Raw genomic sequence first — 20,597 nt, forward strand, 5'->3', positions numbered from 1 at the left:
CCTGGTACCTGAGGTTGTGGTTTGCTGCATCCTGTGTCTTTCTTAGGGCGAACAGATGTTGCTACTGGCAGTTCACTCTGCTCACTCCCCCTGGTGGAATTTAGAGGAGGTGCGGCACACTCTTTCAAGGGGTGTTTCTGGCTCTGCGCTGAGTCACTCACATCGCAGGGGAGGGGCTCTGATTTTCGCGAGAAACCCGGACAGATTGTTGCAACACTTTTCTGTGCAGGCTGGCAGTCAGCAGCACGTGCGCTCTCCTGACTTGGCGGGAGACGCCATTTTAAGTGTGACTCACTTTTGGCATTCCCTGATGAGAAAATCTCCATTTTGTGCGCAGTCCCGTTAACTACGCTAAGGCTCTCTGCACATACAAGGGGATAGCCTTCTGGTGGGGCACCTGGGGCTGATAAAGTCCAAGGGCCATTTTCCCTGCATAATTTCTGACCCGCCGCTATCCATAGGCTACACCACTGGACAGTGATGTCAAACCTTTGCTCCATCTGCTTCCACCCATTGTCTAGGCCCAGGAGTTTGTTTAGGGCCTCCCAAATTTCAATCCCGTCCACATGACTGGGAACGTTCCCTACTACCACCACATGACTAGGCAGTGGTTTACGCCAGCAGGCCCAAGAATGGACCTCATGGATTGAGGGTATGAACATGGTGGACAATTTGACACAAAAATAAAATAGGGCACCCCGGGTCTGCTCTCAGCAGCGCCTCCAAATGTAACGGGTATTCCCCCACCCAATAGCATATAGTATGTGTGTGCAGGGAACTTAATGTTACCAGGTGTGGTTTTTTTACCTGTTAGGTTCACAGGAGGGCTGAGCTTCCGCCACGGGGAACCTGGGGCAAGTATAGTATGAGTAACCCTGTACTCAGTGCAGCGCCTCCACCTGCGACGGCTCCCACCAGAGGGGGAGTGGTTCCTCGCAGGACAATATATATATATCACTCAACACACAGTATGGATAACAACTAATGCCTTTACTAGTGTGACCGTACTCATGCATCACAATCAACAAATCAACAGGTGTCCCTCCCTAGAGGAGACACTAACTAATGCGTCTCGCAGGATGCTACCTCCACCTGCACCTCCACCGGATGATCCCACCCAGTGTCCAGTACTCCCACACAGTATCACCCCACCCTCAAGTGAGATAGTTATGTGTGACTGCGCAGCCACTATGTCCCATGTGAATGTGATATGACTCGTTGGTGCACTTGTTGATTGTTACCTGCCGGGCACTCCGGTGCCCGGGCCTGCCACGGAACTTCACAAAGGATCCTGATGTCGGCTGAACACAGGAACTGCCGTCCAGGGCGATACCACCTGGATGACTACATGAACTACCGTCCGGGGCAATCCCACCCGGATGACTGCTGCAGCAACCGCGAAGAACTGAGCCCAAACCTCTAGACGAACACGCCACGTCCGCTGGGTCCCTAACTGGCTCTGAATAGTAAGGGGCAGGGTCCCTAACCTGGGGCCTGTCCCTGACACAACTCACTCTACTGTGTGGCTCAGGGCTATGTCGGGCCTCGGGGGCTGCTGGCCTAGTGCAGGGAGTCACTGACTCCTGCACCCTACCTCCTTCCCCTGGCTGCTCCTGGCACTGACTGACTAGCGTGGGCTCAGCGCGCGAAATATCTATTTCTCCTGCAGGGCAATCCTTCAGCCCTATTGGCTACTCGGGGGCACCTGGTGCCATTCCCCCTTAGCCTCCTGGGAATTGTAGTCCTGTGGAGGCTATTTCTACATTGGGGCCGCGTGTGCGATTCTTCTGCGCATGCGCGACTCCCTATAGGCCACCGCAACTCCTTATCTGCAACCGCGCATGCGCGATCCCAGCGCCTGCAACCATAATGGTGGCCCCCGCTAGCCGGGTGCGCCGCTGAGCCTCCTACGGCTCGGATCGCTCCCTGCTCCGGCCCCCACCTTTGGGAACAGCCGGCGGGTCCGTCGCTGCCTCCGGCGGCACCTGCGACCGCGCTGACCCAAAGGAGGGGGGTCTCTGGGAGCCGGAGGGCACCGGGGCTACACACGTCTTCAAAGGACAATAACGTAATGTTAAGTCATGTTTTCTCTCAGAAAGAGCAGCCGTTAGTGAGAACGACATGCAAATTATATGCAAATAAAGCATTACCCTAACATCCACACACGTGCGTTATGGGTTACACTGGGACTTAATGTTACAGTACATTCCTTAGGTCATACCTAAATGTGTCGCTACTGTCACCCAGACCATGAAATAGGGCTTTTACAGGGTCGGGATTGGTGTAACACCACAGTTTGGTATGATTTACCAATCATGTATGTACTGTAGATCTTGAGCATTAATCATAGCATTATTTCCCTCTACTCTCTTTGCACCACTTTACCTGTCTGGATAGGAGGAACACCAGGCATAATGTCACCTTACTGGGAGAGAACAGAACATTATGCTACAATAATGTGACATTAAGCCTATGTTAATGAGGTGTTTTAGCATATAATTAGCTTTATGGATACATGTTAAATTCAGGAAAATAACGCCTATTCCCGCTTTAGGAAACGCCATATTAGAAGCCCAGACTTAACAGATTTAGGTGTATCTGGCCCATAAAGGGCTATGTATCAAAGTCCCCCTGCACAACTGGAGCAAGAACAGGATCCTATAGACTAGTACAATGGGATGTTCTTACTTTGATAAATATGATGCCATTTTTAGCTCCAGTTGTTCAGGTGGAAACTGATCCACAGCCTTTTTATTTATTTTTTAACCACTCTAATACTCGGTAGTATTTTAGTTATAATGGTCCTGATTTGGGAGTAACCATAACTTCTACTGGACCAGCACCAGCATACACCCGTGGCATTATGCATGGGAATAAATTCTCCAAAAAAAATGTTTCTCAATCTTAAGAATAAAAATATATCATAACAATCTTTTTACCGAGACCCAGTAAAAGATCTCAAAACAGTGTGAGCATTCAAGACCACAACAGTTCCCTTGTTCTAGTAACATATGAAAGATGATTTAAAGAAGAATTTTCATCTTGACCCAATATCTAAAATGAACATCACATTTTCCAATACATTGCAGAAATCTACAACGCACTGTGCACAGAATTTTTAAGGAGCGTACAATCAAGTTTTGGTGCCTGAGCCACAGGTAGATAAAGTGATTTTCCCGAAGAGCAAGAGCTAGTGCGGTTATAAAAAGGCCACATACTGTAGACCTATATTTACTAAGCGGTGCTAATCCACTTTATAGCCCATTTACTTACATACGCTGTCAGGTGTATTGAGCTGTCAGCCTGAAAGATGTCTTATGGCATAGCACTGCTTAGTGAACATGGGCCTAGTCTCTTCTTTTTGGAAGATCGAAAGGGTAGCCCGAGTTGGCCAGAATTCATTAACTTTCCATTGATATAACGCACAGGTTTTATACTGCATGTTACCATCTGATAATCTCATTTATGGCAACACTCGTGCTAGCACTTTACTGTATATTGATAGAAACAACAATTAAAAAATGGTATCGATGTATGTAAAAGATCTGCATGACCTTTTCCTTTGCATTTATTACTACTGCGTACTATAATATCAGGAGGCCATGTAAGAGCTTTAGGTTTTATTTCTCCCAATCCCAGTATAACGTAGCCCTTTCTGGTACTGCTAAACTCATACAACAATTACCTGGAAAGGAAGCCACAGGTAAATTGGGAAATGTATGGTGTCCACTGCAGATCAGTATAGCATCAAAGACACTCATCTCTTGCTTCCCCTCTCTTTCGGTTGTGACAATCCATTGGCCGGTGGTGGAGAAATCAGGACATTTTTTGACACTGCAAACGCCAGTCTAAAATAACGTTTATTATGTTGAGTGAGATAATAATAGACATCACAGATAACATTCAATAATCCGGAACTATTTCCTATAATGTAATCGGAAGAAGATGACAAAGGTTAGTGTATTTGACCGAAACGTCGATCTGTGTGGATTAAAATCTTTTTTGTATGAAGACCTCTGGAGTGCCCGTTCCTTCTTGGTTGTGTCTTGCTATAATGTAATTGGCCATGGGTTACAGGAACCAGTTGTTTCGTACAACGCTGCCCCTTGGATGAATAACCCAGAATTTGTCATTTTCTTCTAGTTCTGTGACTCCAAACTTCATGTTACTTTAGTGTGGTTATTTTGTTAATAACATAAACCGAACAAAATGTTAAATGTTAGCATGTCTTGTCTCTGACCACAAGAGAAGAAGTTGCATGAATGGCCTTTGAAGATCTTCCTTCTGCTTAGGCTGCTTAGGCTGCATTCCCTCTATGGAAAGGTTTTGGGAACGAAGCTTAAAGTTAAAATAAATTAAAATGATCATTAGCTGTAGCTGTACATAACAAATAATACCTATGTCTCTTAGTTCCAATGGGGGAGAGGGAGGAGGGGAGACTGTAATAAAAGGGGTATGCATGATTATGGGCTATGATCTGAGAGTGCAGATGTTTTTACCTTAGGGTATCACACATATACATGAACATTTGTTTTTTGTTTTTGTTTTGTTTTTATAGCAGAAAACACTTGTCTACTTTCTTCTTCATACAGCAAATTGAAATACCTCTTGGGAGTACATTTGCATATCTCAGGCAGGTCTGCAAACAATGCTTCCACTGCAGCCCGGGATTCACTCCTTACTTATCCATTTTAACATGGACTCCTACAAGCGTATGCCTGCCATATTACACAGCTGTTCAGCACAGCCTGGTGTAAAGAATATGGGTTCCTCATACAAAAATTCTCTGAACTCCAGAAAAGTCACTGGTAGATGGAGATATCACTCACATCTCTCCCAAATCTTCCTGGCAAGAGGTTTCACAAGTTACCTTCGGACACAAGCACGACGCTCCAGATGAACTGCACTGTTGTACATACCAGAAATCCTGAACCTAATTCTGTTATTCAAATAAGTAACACAATAGCCCAGCACACACTGTCTATAGATAATAGAACAAATGAAAGGGATAATGCCAAAAGAAATGAAATGAGATTTAATGTGTAACACAAACCACCATAAGCAGAACCCCATACCCTACATCAAACAACGATAACACGCAATAATAAAAACATATAACAGGCAAAACCAGAAGGAGTAATGGAGGGGGGAGGGGGCGTAGAATAGGGTACGTGAGCACAGATACAATATAGGGTCAAGACAACACATAGGTGGGTACACAAAATGGGGATGCAGCAGGGGGGCAACGTTTCGGGGAACACCCCTTCGTCAGGCCCGTTCCCCCTCTCTCCAATGAAATAGAGGGGTATTCTGTTATTCATTTGCTAATCTGCATTCATAATTTTGCTGGACTTTAAGCTAGAAAGATCAGCCATTAACCGTTAGAATAGCTTTAGCCACATTAAGAACAGACACTGAAGGGATGGAGGTATTTGTGTATTCTACAGCAGCACGTGCAGTAGCAACTTACTGCCTATCTCATCTGTCCTTGCACTGCATAGGTATTACTGACCGTGACTGTTTATTTTCACATCTCTTCTTATGTGATAGAGTAGCTTCTGTGCTTTACATTCAAATATGTTGGATTTGCCTTCATTACGTAGGAGAACCTCTTATAGTAGGACTTGTAAATATTCAACAAAGTTCCAGCACTCAAATTAGAAAAAAGGGGATAGAAAACAAATCAATTAGAAAAATAGACAACATATTTATTGTCAGAAACACTTAGCCAATAAAAAAAAAAACAGAAAAAGAAACAGGAGTGTAGCAGGCATGATCCATGTGAAGGAGTCGTGGTGACCCGTGGCGCCTGTCCAACTTGGGAGGTGCTGTAGGTATTTAGGCTGCTGCCTGCTACACTCGTTACTTTTTCTTTTTTATTGGGCAAGTGTTTCGACATGTTTCAGGCTTTCGTTCTTTACACTGCCCTTTTATATATCTTCTTGACAATAAAAATGTTGTGTATTTTTCGAAATGATTCATTTTCTAGACCTTTTTTTAAATTTATTTATTTAAGTGTTGGAACTTTGTTGACTATTTAATTTCTTACCTGTTATGATGGAAAACGAGTGGTTCCTTTGCAACTTCGTTCCAATATTGATTTAATTATTATTTTCATGGAGTGCTGTTTCCTTTCTGTATTATATAATGACTGGTAAATACGTGACCAAACCCAATCCTGACTGAAGCCCACTATACCTTAAAACGGATGTATTTAATCAGGCTGAAGTGTTGCGCATACATGCGGAAGTATTCCATAATCTTGGTGTTATGCATGTAGTTTGGGTAATTGTCTGGGACAGGATAATCACTGTAACACATCATCTCCTTGGAGGTGTTGATGATCACTGACTTGTAGATACTGGCTCTGCCATCCTCAGGATCATCCTGTTAGAAGTTAGAACCACAAAGAAGGATTTTAGCCAATGAAATATGCTTTGCAGTAACAGTGCAATCTCAGCCTTGTTAAACCAATGTACGCTCAGCTTTACTTTCTGAGCATGTGTTAAAACGGGTATGTTTCAGTTGCTCTATTCAACACAGACCAGAAATGCATTGGGAACATTCACTAAAGAGCAATTGTCGCGCATTATCATCCAATCAAGTGAAGGGTCTTTATCTAGTTTAAACGTTTTCATTGCCAGAGCAATGCAATACACTATAGTACATTTGTACGTAGCAATCTTCTGCCATAGGAGATCTTCCAGCACATTTAAGTGTATGGGCTGGAAGGTGTCTACTAGGTCCCGATGGTGTCTTATACCAGAAGGCTGCTTATTGAATATGCCCTTATATCAGTTATGTCTACATTTAGTGAATATACACCAGTACATGTTGTCATTATCCAAAAATCTAATTAGTTAAGAGCTGACTATTTTTTTGTAGAAATAGTCAATGTTTTGGAGACATTCACCTTGTATCTCCAGAGCCCTCCAATGTCCTCCCTCTTTTCAAAGCATGTAGGCTCCAGACCTTCATCTAGGCAGCACTTAATGGCAGCCAACCCGCTGGACCCAGCTCCAATCACAGCAACTCTCTTAACCATTGTCTTCTGGGCTTACTACATGTAACATAAGATAATTATAACTTAAAGGAAACCAGTTCAGATATTAACAGTTGCTTTTTGAAAATTGGGTGTCTAAAATAAATATTGCGTTCAAGCTTGCATCCATCAACACATAATCTAATGCAGTGACAAGACATTATGAATATTGACATGTACTTACAGTTTGAGCTTGATATTTAAATAATAATTACAGAAGCAGAGTACCTGTTTACCTTGCTTGTACAGGTAGTATCTGTTGTGGAATCCAGGAGGGTTGTTTTTCTGACATTGATATATATATATATATATTGCAAGTGGCACACACGGGAGGATGTGTGTGTATGTCTTTCACCAATAGCAGAAGAGACTATAGCATAGCAAATGTTTTCATTACAATATATTGAGATTGAAGGGACTTTATTGCTACCTTAGTCCCTTTCCACTTGGTACAATTGCAAAGAACTGAGACAGCAGTCAGTGCACCGGCTAAAACCATATTGTACAAAAGCCATTTTTGGTGCTAAAACCCCACAAGAAAGCAAACGAGAAATCTGCATTTAGAGAAAGTTCTAAGGGGGAGGATATTTTAGAACTCTGCAAACATTGGGGTAAGTTTATATACATAGTCCCCAATCCTACAGGAGAGCAAAACTATTTCGCTTTGTTTAAAAAATTTACTTTGTTGTCTCACAGAGACTCAAAGTATTATTATTCATCCCAATGCCATATGCAGTTAAACAGTTATAAGGGTATTAACATTTTTATAAAACATATTTTACCAGGAAAAATTACATTGAGAGTTGCCTCTCATTTTCAAGTATGTCCTGGGTACAAAATAAGAAGTTGGCAACAGTACAAGTTATACTTACAAATATCTTTACAGTCGGACACAGCCGAAGTCTTGAAAGAACGTGAATTTATATCAGTCTAAATGGTCTGTCATTTGGGATTTGGGATCTAAGTATCAGGGCAAAACTAGTACAATTATGGTCAACAAATATGTACCAGATGTTTATGTATCAGGTGCAATTTAATTTGCCCCAGAATCAATTCAGTTTTGTCTCGATACGTAGACCACACTTGTTGCACTGTATCACTTCCCAAATGCTCATTGTGTGCTGCTGAATTCATACTATGAGAGTGTTTTGGAGCACATACCCTGGGGGACTATTCTGTATAGTCAAGTATAATCAGCCCCTTAGTGTCAGCACATATAAGTATGTTGCCTCTGTTTAAGCTCTACTTGTGTTAATGAGAGATTTGGAAAGTAGTTATAACTTATTGTTAGCAGTAAAATAACAATGCAGACATGTCTTACTTACATATAAAACCATAGGATGTGTTACATTCTTGTCCCTTCCCAACATAATTTTTTTTCTCTGTTTTGTCCCAATTCTGTATGCCATGTTGGACTACACAAAATTCTAACATACTGTACTGAAAAGTTAATATTTTGAGCCTACAATGTATAACCCTCCCCCCGATATCAGAGACACACATATGCTATAGTCTTTATGTGATGAGGACACTACTGTTACCCCTTCCCTTCGTATCAGCATAACATTGCAGGATGTAAAAGTAGGAACTTATTGTCAGGGTCCTACCGCTGCAGTAAGACTTACTGTTTTCGGTGCTGCGATCTCGCACAGTAGTCATGCGGTCCATGCAGATTGTAGCTCCAAAAAAAGTAAGAGGCTCGTGATGATTGACTCTGCGGGGGTCCATGCTGCTGAATGGGACCCTGCAGCATTAATCCTGTTGGGCCATCAAGAGAGAAGCAGATACTAACCTTTAAGATGAGATGCGCAGCCATCCCAGTCTCAGTGTGCTGTCCCCAGCAGCTCTGAAGGTAAGAAAGCATCTCTGGTGTGTCCAACGCCCTGGATAACGTAGATGCCTGAATATCGGTCTCTACATCATTAGGGGTAATACTATAGGACCATATTTGGTCATCTACATCTTATCTTCAGAGCTGTTGGGGATGGCACACGGAAAGTGGGACAACTGCGCAGCTCATCTAAAAGGTTAGTATCAGTTTCTGTCCTTAGCTGATGGATTACCATTCAGAAGCATCTACCCTTGCAGCATTAATCCTCATGGGTCGCAAACCTCACTGGTTTTGGTGCAGTAGATGGGCCGCGGATTTCAGCATGTTGATCTGCGGCACCGAAAACAGTAAGTTTAACAGCTTCATCTGCACAGTTCTTAATATTACTATTAATGTATTGATTTTAATGTTGTTGTTGTCCTAGAGGGTTATCCCTGGGACAAGATATAATAAAGATATAGAGTTTGACACCAACCCTGTATTGACTGCGCTTCTAACTTACTTTTTCTTTGTTGCCACGCATTTATCAGGGACTAGGGGTTCCCTGTTTTAAGAAGCTGCATCATTCATTGGGTTGTGTCTGTCTCACTCATATATATATTCTTTTTAGCAACACCCTATACGCACCGGACTGGTTCATGTCACAAGTTTTTTGTTTTTATAATATTTTTTTTTTATATATATATATATATATATACATTTTATTGTTAATCCTGCTCATTGCCCATATTCATAATAACATCCCATTTGGCGCATTTTTTTTTTTTTTTTTTTTTTTTTTCTTGTAAGTTTAACTACATCTGTAGCAGTCAGTAACATTGCACCAACACAAAAGAGTCTGCTGGGTCCATGAGGTTAATTCTGCTTATTGTAGGAGCAGCTATTTAGATGACATTATTTCCATAATACTGTATAAAACAAGCTACAAACAAAAAGTAAGGATATTTTCTCAAACAGCAGACTGTGCTGAATTACATGCAAGTGCTGACTCTCTATTTAACAGATAAAAACACAAAAAACATCTCTATTTAACAGTCTGCTGTGTATTATGTTCATATGGCCAGCACCAGGTTGTATAAAGATTGCCTATTATGTAACAGGTTGCTGATCCTGATAATAATAAAACCAGTTAGCTTAATACGTTGTTGTAGGAGTCAGACATTAGATGCTAGAGGAAGCTACGGCCTCTTCAGACCTGGAAAGTTTAAGTATTGTTACCTTTACCTACCTTCAACTATCCACCTCCTATTGAAATTGTTCAAAGGACAAGGAAGAGTCTAAATTGATCCAATGATCAAACAAAACATGCGTGTAGAATTTCCCCATATCAGTATGTATGCCCACGGAGACAATGTATCAATGAACTATAACAACAACACATAATTATGAACAACACATATAAGAACAAACACACAAAAACAGAAAATACTTAAAAAGATACAAATGTATCTACAAATACTATATAAGGTTCTGTTATTATATCACTTAAAGCATATTGTCCAAAATGTATATTGAGACATATCAAAAAGATATATGTCAAAAAAAAAATGGAGATTCTAAATGCATAATGGGTGATTTATGATCATCTTAGATACGGAGATCACTCGCACAGGAATCAACTTGTAACATATATACACATAATAATTTTACATTTTAAACCTCACTAAATCGTGGCTGGTATATATTAAATCTGAATAACCATAATGTTATGATGTTATAGATCCTACTATATTTGAACAGTAATCCAATATATCTATGTACAATGACCTGCCAGTACATATAGTGATATATATAGTGATATATATATGGCTCAGGAGAGACATTAGTATCATGTCTGTGACACTTTGTTTTGATTCTATGTGCAGTCATATTGTAAGATGTGCCTCCTGTGTGGGGTCACGGATTGGCTGCTGGTATTGGCTCTGATTGGTCTAGTCCCGGGCCCCCTGTAGTCTCGGCGGTCGGACCGGGTGGGGGCATTGAGGAGGGGGGCGGGGGACATCGTACTGACGTTGCCAATTAGCAATCAGCCGGGTGCCCTATATAGGAGGCGTATGTGGAACACTTACAGTAGGTACTCTTTGATAAAGTGCCTTTCGGCAAGAAACGCGTCAGAGGAACCTGCCGGTTTTGTTGTATGTCCTGAGGCTCGATGCCTGAATAAATTAGCTCCTTTTTAACCCGCCTCCAGCCCGGATTCTTTAGTTACTAGGTACGCTTACAATTGCTACCAGGGAAGATTGCCAGCCCCCCTCCTCCATCCCCCGTGCATATTCCGTGTGTGAACATTATCATCTTGCATATACCACAGTATATAGTGCCACGGGACATTAACCTTTGGAGGAATGATTATTTTCCGTCTTTACCTGACAATTTGATTCGGTACATTACACATTTACACCATCCACAGAAGAGTTTTTGTAGCACCCCGTTGGGAATTTTTCCCATTCCATGATCACTTAACTGATGAAAAATAAATATAAACTGATATACAAAATTAAATAATTGTCCTGCATTAGTGAGAGTGAAAAGGACTGTGGGGAATGCCCTATCAATTGTAGATGATTAACTGAAAGTGAACTTTATGCAGAAGTTTAGAACATTGGGTCATGGTCAACACACTGTTAAGAGATTGGTACGTGGTACACTCCTTATTTTCAAATGCTTGGGTGCCTTCTGATCTCTGCGGCTCGAATGAGAGTGGATGGAGGACGAGAACCCTCACTCCCGCTGGGAATGGAGCCCTTTCTCCAGGTTAGTAGTATCTCCTCAAGAAGGCGCTTGAGATCAGCGCTCTTCAGTCGCTCGAGAAGGACTTTTTCCAAGCACAGTCTTTTTTCTGACCACTTGTCACGAGTTTTCCCCTCTGTCGGGCGATCCTTTCTTCCCTGATTTTAGGGTGACCACCTGCATTGGGTTCTGTAGCCATAATTACGAGTGGTTCAAGCTGGGTGGAGTTTTTATCCATACCAATTGACTCCTGTGGCATCTCAGTTTGGTAGTTGACTAGTGTTGGTATTGCGCTTCTCAGTAGTAATTTTGTTCTTTCCGGAATTGTGTGGAAAGCCGATTGTAGTACTGAGATGGCATTGTGGATGCGCTTATAGCAAAGCACAGCTTGCTTGGTTGTGATGTAGTTCCTATATCTGGATTGAATCACACCAGCACCTTCCTTCATTTTTTTGTAGCATCTTTGCTGCAGACACTTGCTAACATTAGACTGAAGTAAGGCGACACATTGGTTCAAATGCTCATAATTCTTTCTTTGACGTTGCATTCTCCATGTTGACTGGAGAAAGCAGGCTGCTTTATTCTGGCTATAGGCGACGAGTTTTCATTCCTCTGTAGGCAGCCTGTATGGTGAGTGCTGCAGAGCGTTTGCGCAGATACCTTTCTCTCTCCAACCTCGCTTGGACAAGAGCTTTGTAGTATTTCTTAATTACTCTGCTGCTTTTCTCCCTTGTAAACAAGTTTAGCTCTTGCTTTAGTTTCTGGACCTGCTCGTGCTCCCTCTCATACTGAGTCACCTGGCCTCTAAGTGATGCTTTTGATGATGCTCAGGGTACAGTAGCTTTCAGTTCCTCATGCTACTCTGCAAGGACACAATAGATACTCAGACGTTCCTGCAGCACTTGTACTTCTTTGGCAGTCTGCAGATTTTCTACCTCCAGAGTTCGCTGCTTCTTTTCAGCATTCTGGAGGTGCGTTACCAGACCTTGCAGTTGGCTCTGCAGTAGGTGCTCTGCTTGTGTGCGTTGCTCCAATGCCTCTAACTTTTCATATTCAAAATTGTTTCATCATTTTTTCTAGCTCGTGCAGCTTTTCATTCCTATCGCTGACGTGGTCAGTCAAATCAGAATTTTCTTATTTCAGCCTTGTGTTTTCTCTTTTTATAGTTCTATAATATTTAGGGCTTCATCATACTCCTTCATACATTTACGCACTTCTGAGTTGAGACTCCCGGTCTCCTGGCACGAGACTTCCGTCTCTAGGTTGAGGGTGTGAAGTGCTTTCTGAGAGACTTCAAGATCCATGGACATCTGTGGACATCTTTTTGAGAGACGTCCAGCTCCTCTGCGAGACTGTGAAGTTCCTTTTTTCAGACTTCCAGTTCTGTATGGTGACTGCTGATCTCTTGGTGTGAGCCATCCATCTCTATCTGGAGAGTATGTACTTCGTTCTGCGATATGTCCACCTCTGTCCGGATACTGTTGACCTCCTGGTGATATTAATAGTGTTTGCTGTCTTCAGCTCAGTCATCCGGTTCTCTAAGTCACTACGTAAGCGACGCTCCGTGTTCATCACTGTCCCACAGTCAAAGGCGATTGAGAACAGATCCCACTGTAGCTTGGCATTAGCTTCTATCTCCTGTTTCAATCGTTTACAGAGGAGATCAGATTCCTACATGGTAGTTTGCAGGGCATCTTCAGGGCTGGTCAAGGGGTCATCACTTATTGGTTCCGGCTCCACTTCCCTGGTATTGTTTGAGGGTTTCTCACTATCAGCACCAGACAGACACTCCTTTGGGGTACATGACTTCTGCCTTGCGCCCTCTGGATATTCTGTCACCCACGGGACGAATTCGCCATTTTCTCTAGGCTGCAGGACATCTCAGCCCCCCTTTTCATCTGTGGGATCTGCGGACGTGTCGGATCCTTCCATGGTAATTGGATAACCTATTTTCTTTTTCCGTTTAATTGCAATTGCGATTATAGGGGAATACATTCTGTCTCATATTAGGAACCGTAAAACATACAGGACACCTACAAGCTCATATTGAACCCCCAAAATAACCACAACATATATATAAGCATATGTGTCACAGAGGAGTGCTAATGAGCATGGCAATATATATATAAAACCAGAGACAGAACATGAAACACAGACAGAGCTCATTGCACATCCAGTGAAACATATACACGGTACAGTGCTTAAATATATATGTATAGATATCTATTAAATAAAATGGTCTTTTAGTTTAACATTTTGGCCAAAGTGTTGTAAGCCCCTGAGCCACTACACGGCAGACCACATCTCAAGGGTCTTTGGGGGTTCAATATGAGCTTGCAGGTGTCCTGTATGTTTTACAATTCTTGTTCAGCTGGTCTTAGCTGATTGGAGGGTGGCTCTTCCAATCTTGTTGAAGCTCACCCCCTCCCACATTTAAATGGTTAAAAGCTCACTCCATAGCATCTCCCACTCTCAGGGGAACTTGCTTGCTTGCAATATGATTGTGACAAATCTAATACAGAGTGCTTTTCCTGGTAATGTACAGGTTAATAAAAGCTTCAATCAGACTTAGAACTATGCAACTAATTTTGACAGATTTATTATAAATCATTCTTCCTGGCAATGCACAGGTTATTAAGAATTTATTAGTGTTAGGGGCCCTTGAGATGTGGTCTGCCGTGTAATGGCTCAGGGGCTTACAACACTTTGGCCAAAATGTTAAACGAAAAGACCATTTTATTTAATAGATATCTATACATATATATTCAGGCACTGTACCGTGTATAAGTTTCACTGGATGTGCACTGAGCTCTGTCTGTGTTTCATGTTCTGTCTCTGGTTTTAAATCTGTCTCATATTAGGACACAAATTGTTACAAGGTGACCCTTTTTGGCTGCCTGTGGGGAGCTGGCGGCATAGTTACTGTATATCACCATTTACCACCTATCTGGCGAATATACAATTCTGGATAGATGCTTGTGATATATGTATACACATGCAGGTTCTGGATATATCCATTTGTACACAGCCTGTGGATTACTAACACCATCCTAATCAAGTGTTAATCCAATACATGAGGTTAACCCCTATGTAACAGGGATTTATCACTGTTTGAGAGAAACTGCCTCTAAATCCAGCAGTGTGCTGGTTAATTGCACACAGGCAATAATAACCTGACTCCACCTGGCTGATTAGGACTCTTGAGAAAAGCCTGGTGTAAGAAACAGGAGAGATTCCTGAGTTCACATTTGGGCTGACACAGGAAAGCAGAGAATCCTGCACACAGACACTGTCGTGAGCACAAAGGCTGTGCTGAGATCAAGACACACAGAGACCTATATTTCCTGGACATAGAGGACCCAGGAACCTGCCAGAGACTGACATGGAGGGCCATCTGCTTAAGGTACCTCCTGAGACTTTGGGGTGATAGACTGGTAATTGGAATATCCCTCCAGTCCTGCAGATAGGATCTGGGGAAGTAAGTTAGCCCTTACAAAGGGATAGGGGTTTGTTATTTTGTTATTTTTGTATGTTTTGCCTGGATAAAGGAACAGGCTCAATAAAGCCAAGATATCATTTCACTCTAATCGGTCTCCATTATATGTACCTCTGCACACATCTCTTACATCCTACTTATATTTACTATTACAGTAAGGTCCAGAAATAATTGGACACGGACACCATTTTCATAATTTTGGCTCTGTACGCCACCAACCGAGATGCAATACAAGTGCAGACTTTCAGCTTTAATTCAAGGGGTTGAACAAAAATATTGTATGAAACGTTTAGGAATTGCAACCATTTTCATACACAGTCCCCTTATTTCAGGGGCTCAAATGTAATTGGACAAATTAACACAATCATAAATTAAATGTTCATTTTTAATACTTTGTCGAGAATCCTTTGCAGGCAATGACTGCTTGAAGTCTGGAACGCATGGACATCACCAAACGCTGGGTTTCCTCCTTTGTGATGCTTTGCCAGGCCTTTACTGCAGCTGTCTTCAGTTGTTTGTTCGTGGGTCTTTCTGCCTTAAGTTTTGTCTTCAGCAAGTGAAATGCATGCTCGATCGGGTTAAGATCAGGTGATTGACTCGGCCATTACAGAATATTCCACTTCTTTGCCTTAAAAAAACTCCTGGGTTGCTTTCGCAGTATGTTTTGGGTCATTGTCCATCTGTAAAGTGAAGCGCCATCCAATCAACTTCACTGAATTTGGCTGAATCTGAGCAGACAATATATCCCTATACACTTCAGAATTCATCCGGCTGCTTCTGTCTACTGTCACATCATCAATAAACACTAGTGACCCAGTGCCATTGTAAGCCATGCATGCCCATGCCATCACACTGCCTCCACCATGTTTTACAGATGATGTTGTATGCTTCGGATTATGAGCCGTTCCAAGCCTTCTCCATACTTTTTTCTTCCCATCATTCTGGTACAGGTTGATCTTAGTTTCATCTGTCCAAAGAATGCCGTTCCAGAACTGGGCTAGCTTTTTTAGATATTGTTTGGCAAAGTCTAATCTGGCCTTTCTATTCTTGAGGCTTATGAATGGTTTGCACCTTGTGGTGAACCCTCTGTATTTGCTCTCGTGAAGTCTTCTCTTTATGGTAGACTTGGATAATGATATGCCTACCTCCTGGAGAGTGTTCTTCACTTGGCTGGATGTTGTGAATGGGTTTTTCTTTACCATGGAAAGGATTCAACGATCATCCACCACTGTTTTCTTCCGTGGATGTCCAGGCCTTTTTGTGTTGCAGAGCTCACCAGTGCGTTTTTTTTTTTTTCTCAGAATGTACCAAACTGTTGATTTGGCCACTCCTAATGTTCCTGCTATCTCTCTGATGGATTTTTTTTTTTTTTTGCAGCCTAAGGTTGCCCTGTTTCATTTGCATTGAGAGCTCCTTTGACCGCATGTTGTGGGTTCACAGCAACAGCTTCCAAATGCCCCACCTGGAATGAACTCCAGACCTTTTACCTGCTTAATTGATGATGAAATAACAAAGGAATAGCCCACACCTGTCCATGAAACAGCTTTTGAGTCAATTGTCCAATTACTTTTGGTCCCTTGAAAAAGAGAGGGCTACATATTAAAGAGATGTAATTCCTAAACCCTTCCTCCAAATTGGATGTGAATACCCTCAAATTAAAGCGGATAGACTGCGCTTTAAGCCCATATTCATTATTTCACTGTAACTTGGTACACAGCCGAAATAACAAAACTTGTACCAGTGTCCAATTATTTCCGGACCCAACTCTATATTAGGCAGTGTTATTTATGCCCCAGATTTTACAGGTACTTTCATCTGTAACCATACCTCCCTGTACACCAGACACGCAGACACCTGTGCCAATCAGATACCTCACCACTGGGGATTTTTAACATTTCACTGTACATAGTAGTTCGCATTGTTCTTTATATGTTTATAAAACTTTCTTATTTTCTTTTTAATGTTAATTATCAGCCCGAAGCTGGGTCAATCACTCTACGGTTCCTGAACTTTGTTATAAAAGGGCTTTATACCCTGAGGCTATCCAGCCCGCCTACTCCTACTGCTCCTACTTGGATTGAGTGCACATTATTAGGGACTTTCTGTGACCCCCTCGGGATCATTTATGTATTTATATGCATTGTGTGCACGTGGGTAGGCAATGTAGCACGATTTGATAAACAGTGTATTAATCTAGATACAGTAGCTGTGTTCATTCACTTTTCTACAATAGCGTATGCGAGGCTGGTATGATGAGATAAGAAAAGTGTCGGAGGAGGAATGAATTTTACTCGGGCAACCACAAGGTTGCTGAATGCTTCAGTGTTTCATTATCACAACTGCAATACAATACATTAGTATTGATCAAGCAAGGGAATGGCTACTGTACCTCCGAGGCTCCCACACACAACAAACGTAGGTTTTAACCATTCTATTAGTGTGGATATTATGTTGTTTCTCTCTGTTAGGTCGCGTTTATCGTGGCACCGATGGCGCATGCGTGCACATGCGTGGGGCAAACAACAAACCTCTTGCCTATGAGGCCACGCGATTCTGGAGAAGACAACATGTTTTGTCTTTGCTACGTGAAGGCCGGGTCACGTGCGTGGTTCAGCCAATGAGGACGAACCGCTGGCGTGACGTCACGGCCACGCCTCCCCGTCGCGCAACCCCAAAGAGCAGAAATCGCTCTAGCGACAGGCGCGCCCGGTGCCATGCACTCGGACGCGCGCCCACTATAAACGCGCCCTTACACTCTTTTCCACAGCATCCAGAGACTTGGAAACCAAAGGGGTGCTCAGTACCAAATTACAAGATATTATGCACTAGTGATAGCACAGACTGGGAACTGCTGCTGTATGGAGCATAAGGTGACTCAAAACAGGAGTATCCAACAGTTCAAAGTTTCAGAGCAAGTAGGGCACGTGGGCAGATAAGGTGGTACAAATAGTTCTTACACTACACCTGTTAACATACTGTATATAGTTTTCTCAGTAAAAGTCTTCAATTACACAATGTTTGCTATGCACCTGGCACGAGAAAAGAGCTAAAGCTTGATTTTGTTTTCATCACACATTTGTACCCAAGGGTCTGAATGAGTACACATTAAAAAAATAAAATGAAGGGTAAAGGACATTACAAAAAGCACTGTGCAGCAATAATGTCCCTCTGTGGCCATTTAGGTGAAGGGCACAATTTGTAATGTTGACAGAAAGTCAAAAGTCAATCTTCTAACTTATTTTACATTATTATTCAAACATGTAGAACATTTATATTTGTTTAATTCAAATGCAAAATCAATATCTAAATATGTGTATCATTATGAGTATTCCTCATTTTCATACATTATTTATCAGATTACAATATGTTACAGGAATTTTAAAATCTCTTGCAGTACATAGTTACATTTTTCTTTGCTGGATACCCTCTATATAACATTGTTAACATATGTATTGACCCCTTTTGTGTTATTATTACATATTGTATTTTATATTTATATTTCATAAATCGAAGACTTTATGGATACGTTGGGTTTAAATATACAATCCCACGTTTCTGGCAACAACAAAAAAATAAAAACAATAAAACAATCTTTTGTAAATAATTGAACATTCTGTAACTGTTTTGAAGTATTTGTTCCAGACCATTTCTGATGATTAACACACTCCACGAATTCTTATTTCCTTTAATGTTGAAACATCAAAGAAGAAGAGAAAATGAGAATGTTTGTCAGCACGTTGTGTATTGATTTTATTTTGTTTGTTTCAATTTAATTAAATTATCTAGTTACTGTACATATTTTGTCAGAAGAGTTGAATGCAAATATGCAAACTGACCACTAGGTGGCTGTATGTTCCCGTTCTATAAACCCATCTAAATATCTGTGATGCTCAATTTGTAATCATCTTAACCAGGGGATCCCCCATAGCCAGACCACGCTACATACAGCTCTGGGGGGGCACATGGTTCCTGAAATATTTTGTTTTGAATCTCTTAGACAGAATACTTGGCTGGGAGATCAATATTCTCACAAGGGATAGCCTCACTCCTGCAGTAAACAGAGAACTACAGCCTTCTAATGGTGACACAAACACCTTAAAAATGAAATATCTCAGGAATTGTGGGTTCCCCAGAGCTGTAAGTAGAACAGTACGTTAAATAATACATTGATTTTTGTGGCACGATGCCATCAGACTTCTGGTATCACGACTATGTAATCGTCTCTGGGTGATAATCAGAAGGTCCCAGTGCCCCCCACTGCTTATTGAGTGGGGGGAGCAGGGAAATACAGGTGGCACCCCTGATAATGTTCGGGGGGGGGGGGGGATAATGACTCAATGTCATTGAGGCAAGAAGGTAAGAGCAGAGGCACATTAGTTAGAATGGCTAGCAGCCAAAATAGGGTGGTGATCAACCATTAAATACCAACCATAATGGAACATGCATTCAAATCACGTTGCCAGCACTCAGGGTAATACGCAGAAACCCCACGATGTTCTCAGGACATCATAAGGGCCCCTGAAAGGGTTAAACACTGCATGATGTTTAAGAGAATAGAACAAGCTTGGCAACCCTATGCGAGACATCTGAGTACTTTCTGGCTTTGTATTGGCAGATTGGCATTTTCACTATATTACAACACACAAAAAATGAAATAATTTTTGGAGCAAAGAGAGAAATTCCTGATGCACGCCCAAGTATAAATGATAAATAATGATTTATTAGTTACAAATAAAAATAAAGTGATATTTAACAAGAAACCGTGCTGAGTCAGCACGGCAGCCAGAATGAATATAAAAGTACAGAATTCCTTGTCAACAACAATTTATTTATTATCTCTGTCCAGAGCCTTGTGATTGTTAATGTATGTTTCCCTCATGCCTTACACCTGTGTCCAGCTGTTCTCCATAGAGCTTTCCCTATCTGAGGCTGCGTCCCCACTCGCACTGAGAGGCGGCGCTTGCGAGTTTACTTTGTGGAATGGGAATTCTCACGCCCCGCTCACACGGAGCGCGCGCTCATGTGCGGGCACGCACGCTCTCCCAAGCTTGGCGCTTGGGAAGTAAAAAAAAAAAAAGGTGTGTTGGAAGCGCGCTCAATGGGCCCCCCCCATGCACCCGCGCCCGCACTCGCAAAATTCACAGGACACTCGCGCTCATGTTTGAAGAGTTGGTGACGTCTCCACTCAAGCATGAGCGCGGTCAGCGCCAGCGGGGCCGCAGCCCGAGAGGGGTTTCCAGGTGTGGGTATATCCAGCGCAAAACACGTTAGGACGGAAAAGCTCTTTTTTTTATGGGAGTCACTGGCTCAACACTTTCATTCTTATTGTGACAAGATACATTCAATAAAGGAATTCACTTTCACAGTCAATCTGTGCTGACTCTGTGGATGTGACCTGGGCTGATACCTGGGCTGATACCTGGGCTGATACCCGGGCTGATACCCGGGCTAATACCAGGGCTGATACCCGGGCTGATACCTGGTCTGATACCTGGTCT

The 20,597-nt window shown here is 42.1% G+C and overlaps 1 protein-coding gene across 2 annotated transcripts in view; it reads right to left on the reverse strand.

Moving 5' to 3' along the window:
- LOC142503889 (flavin-containing monooxygenase 5-like) overlaps positions 1-20,597 on the reverse strand; it is a 42,855-nt gene that overhangs the window by 7,798 nt on the left and 14,460 nt on the right. For both annotated transcript variants that reach the window (XM_075616783.1, XM_075616782.1), the window contains exons 2-4: positions 6,914-7,060; positions 6,199-6,387; positions 3,686-3,848 (exon numbers count right to left, since the gene is read on the reverse strand). In XM_075616783.1, the coding sequence (XP_075472898.1) occupies positions 3,686-3,848; positions 6,199-6,387; positions 6,914-7,045 (484 nt within the window). In that variant the 5' untranslated portion in view covers positions 7,046-7,060. The remainder of the gene's footprint in view (positions 1-3,685; positions 3,849-6,198; positions 6,388-6,913; positions 7,061-20,597) is intronic.

Source organism: Ascaphus truei, chromosome 10, assembly GCF_040206685.1.
Source record: "Ascaphus truei isolate aAscTru1 chromosome 10, aAscTru1.hap1, whole genome shotgun sequence".
Classification (NCBI taxonomy): domain Eukaryota; kingdom Metazoa; phylum Chordata; class Amphibia; order Anura; family Ascaphidae; genus Ascaphus; species Ascaphus truei.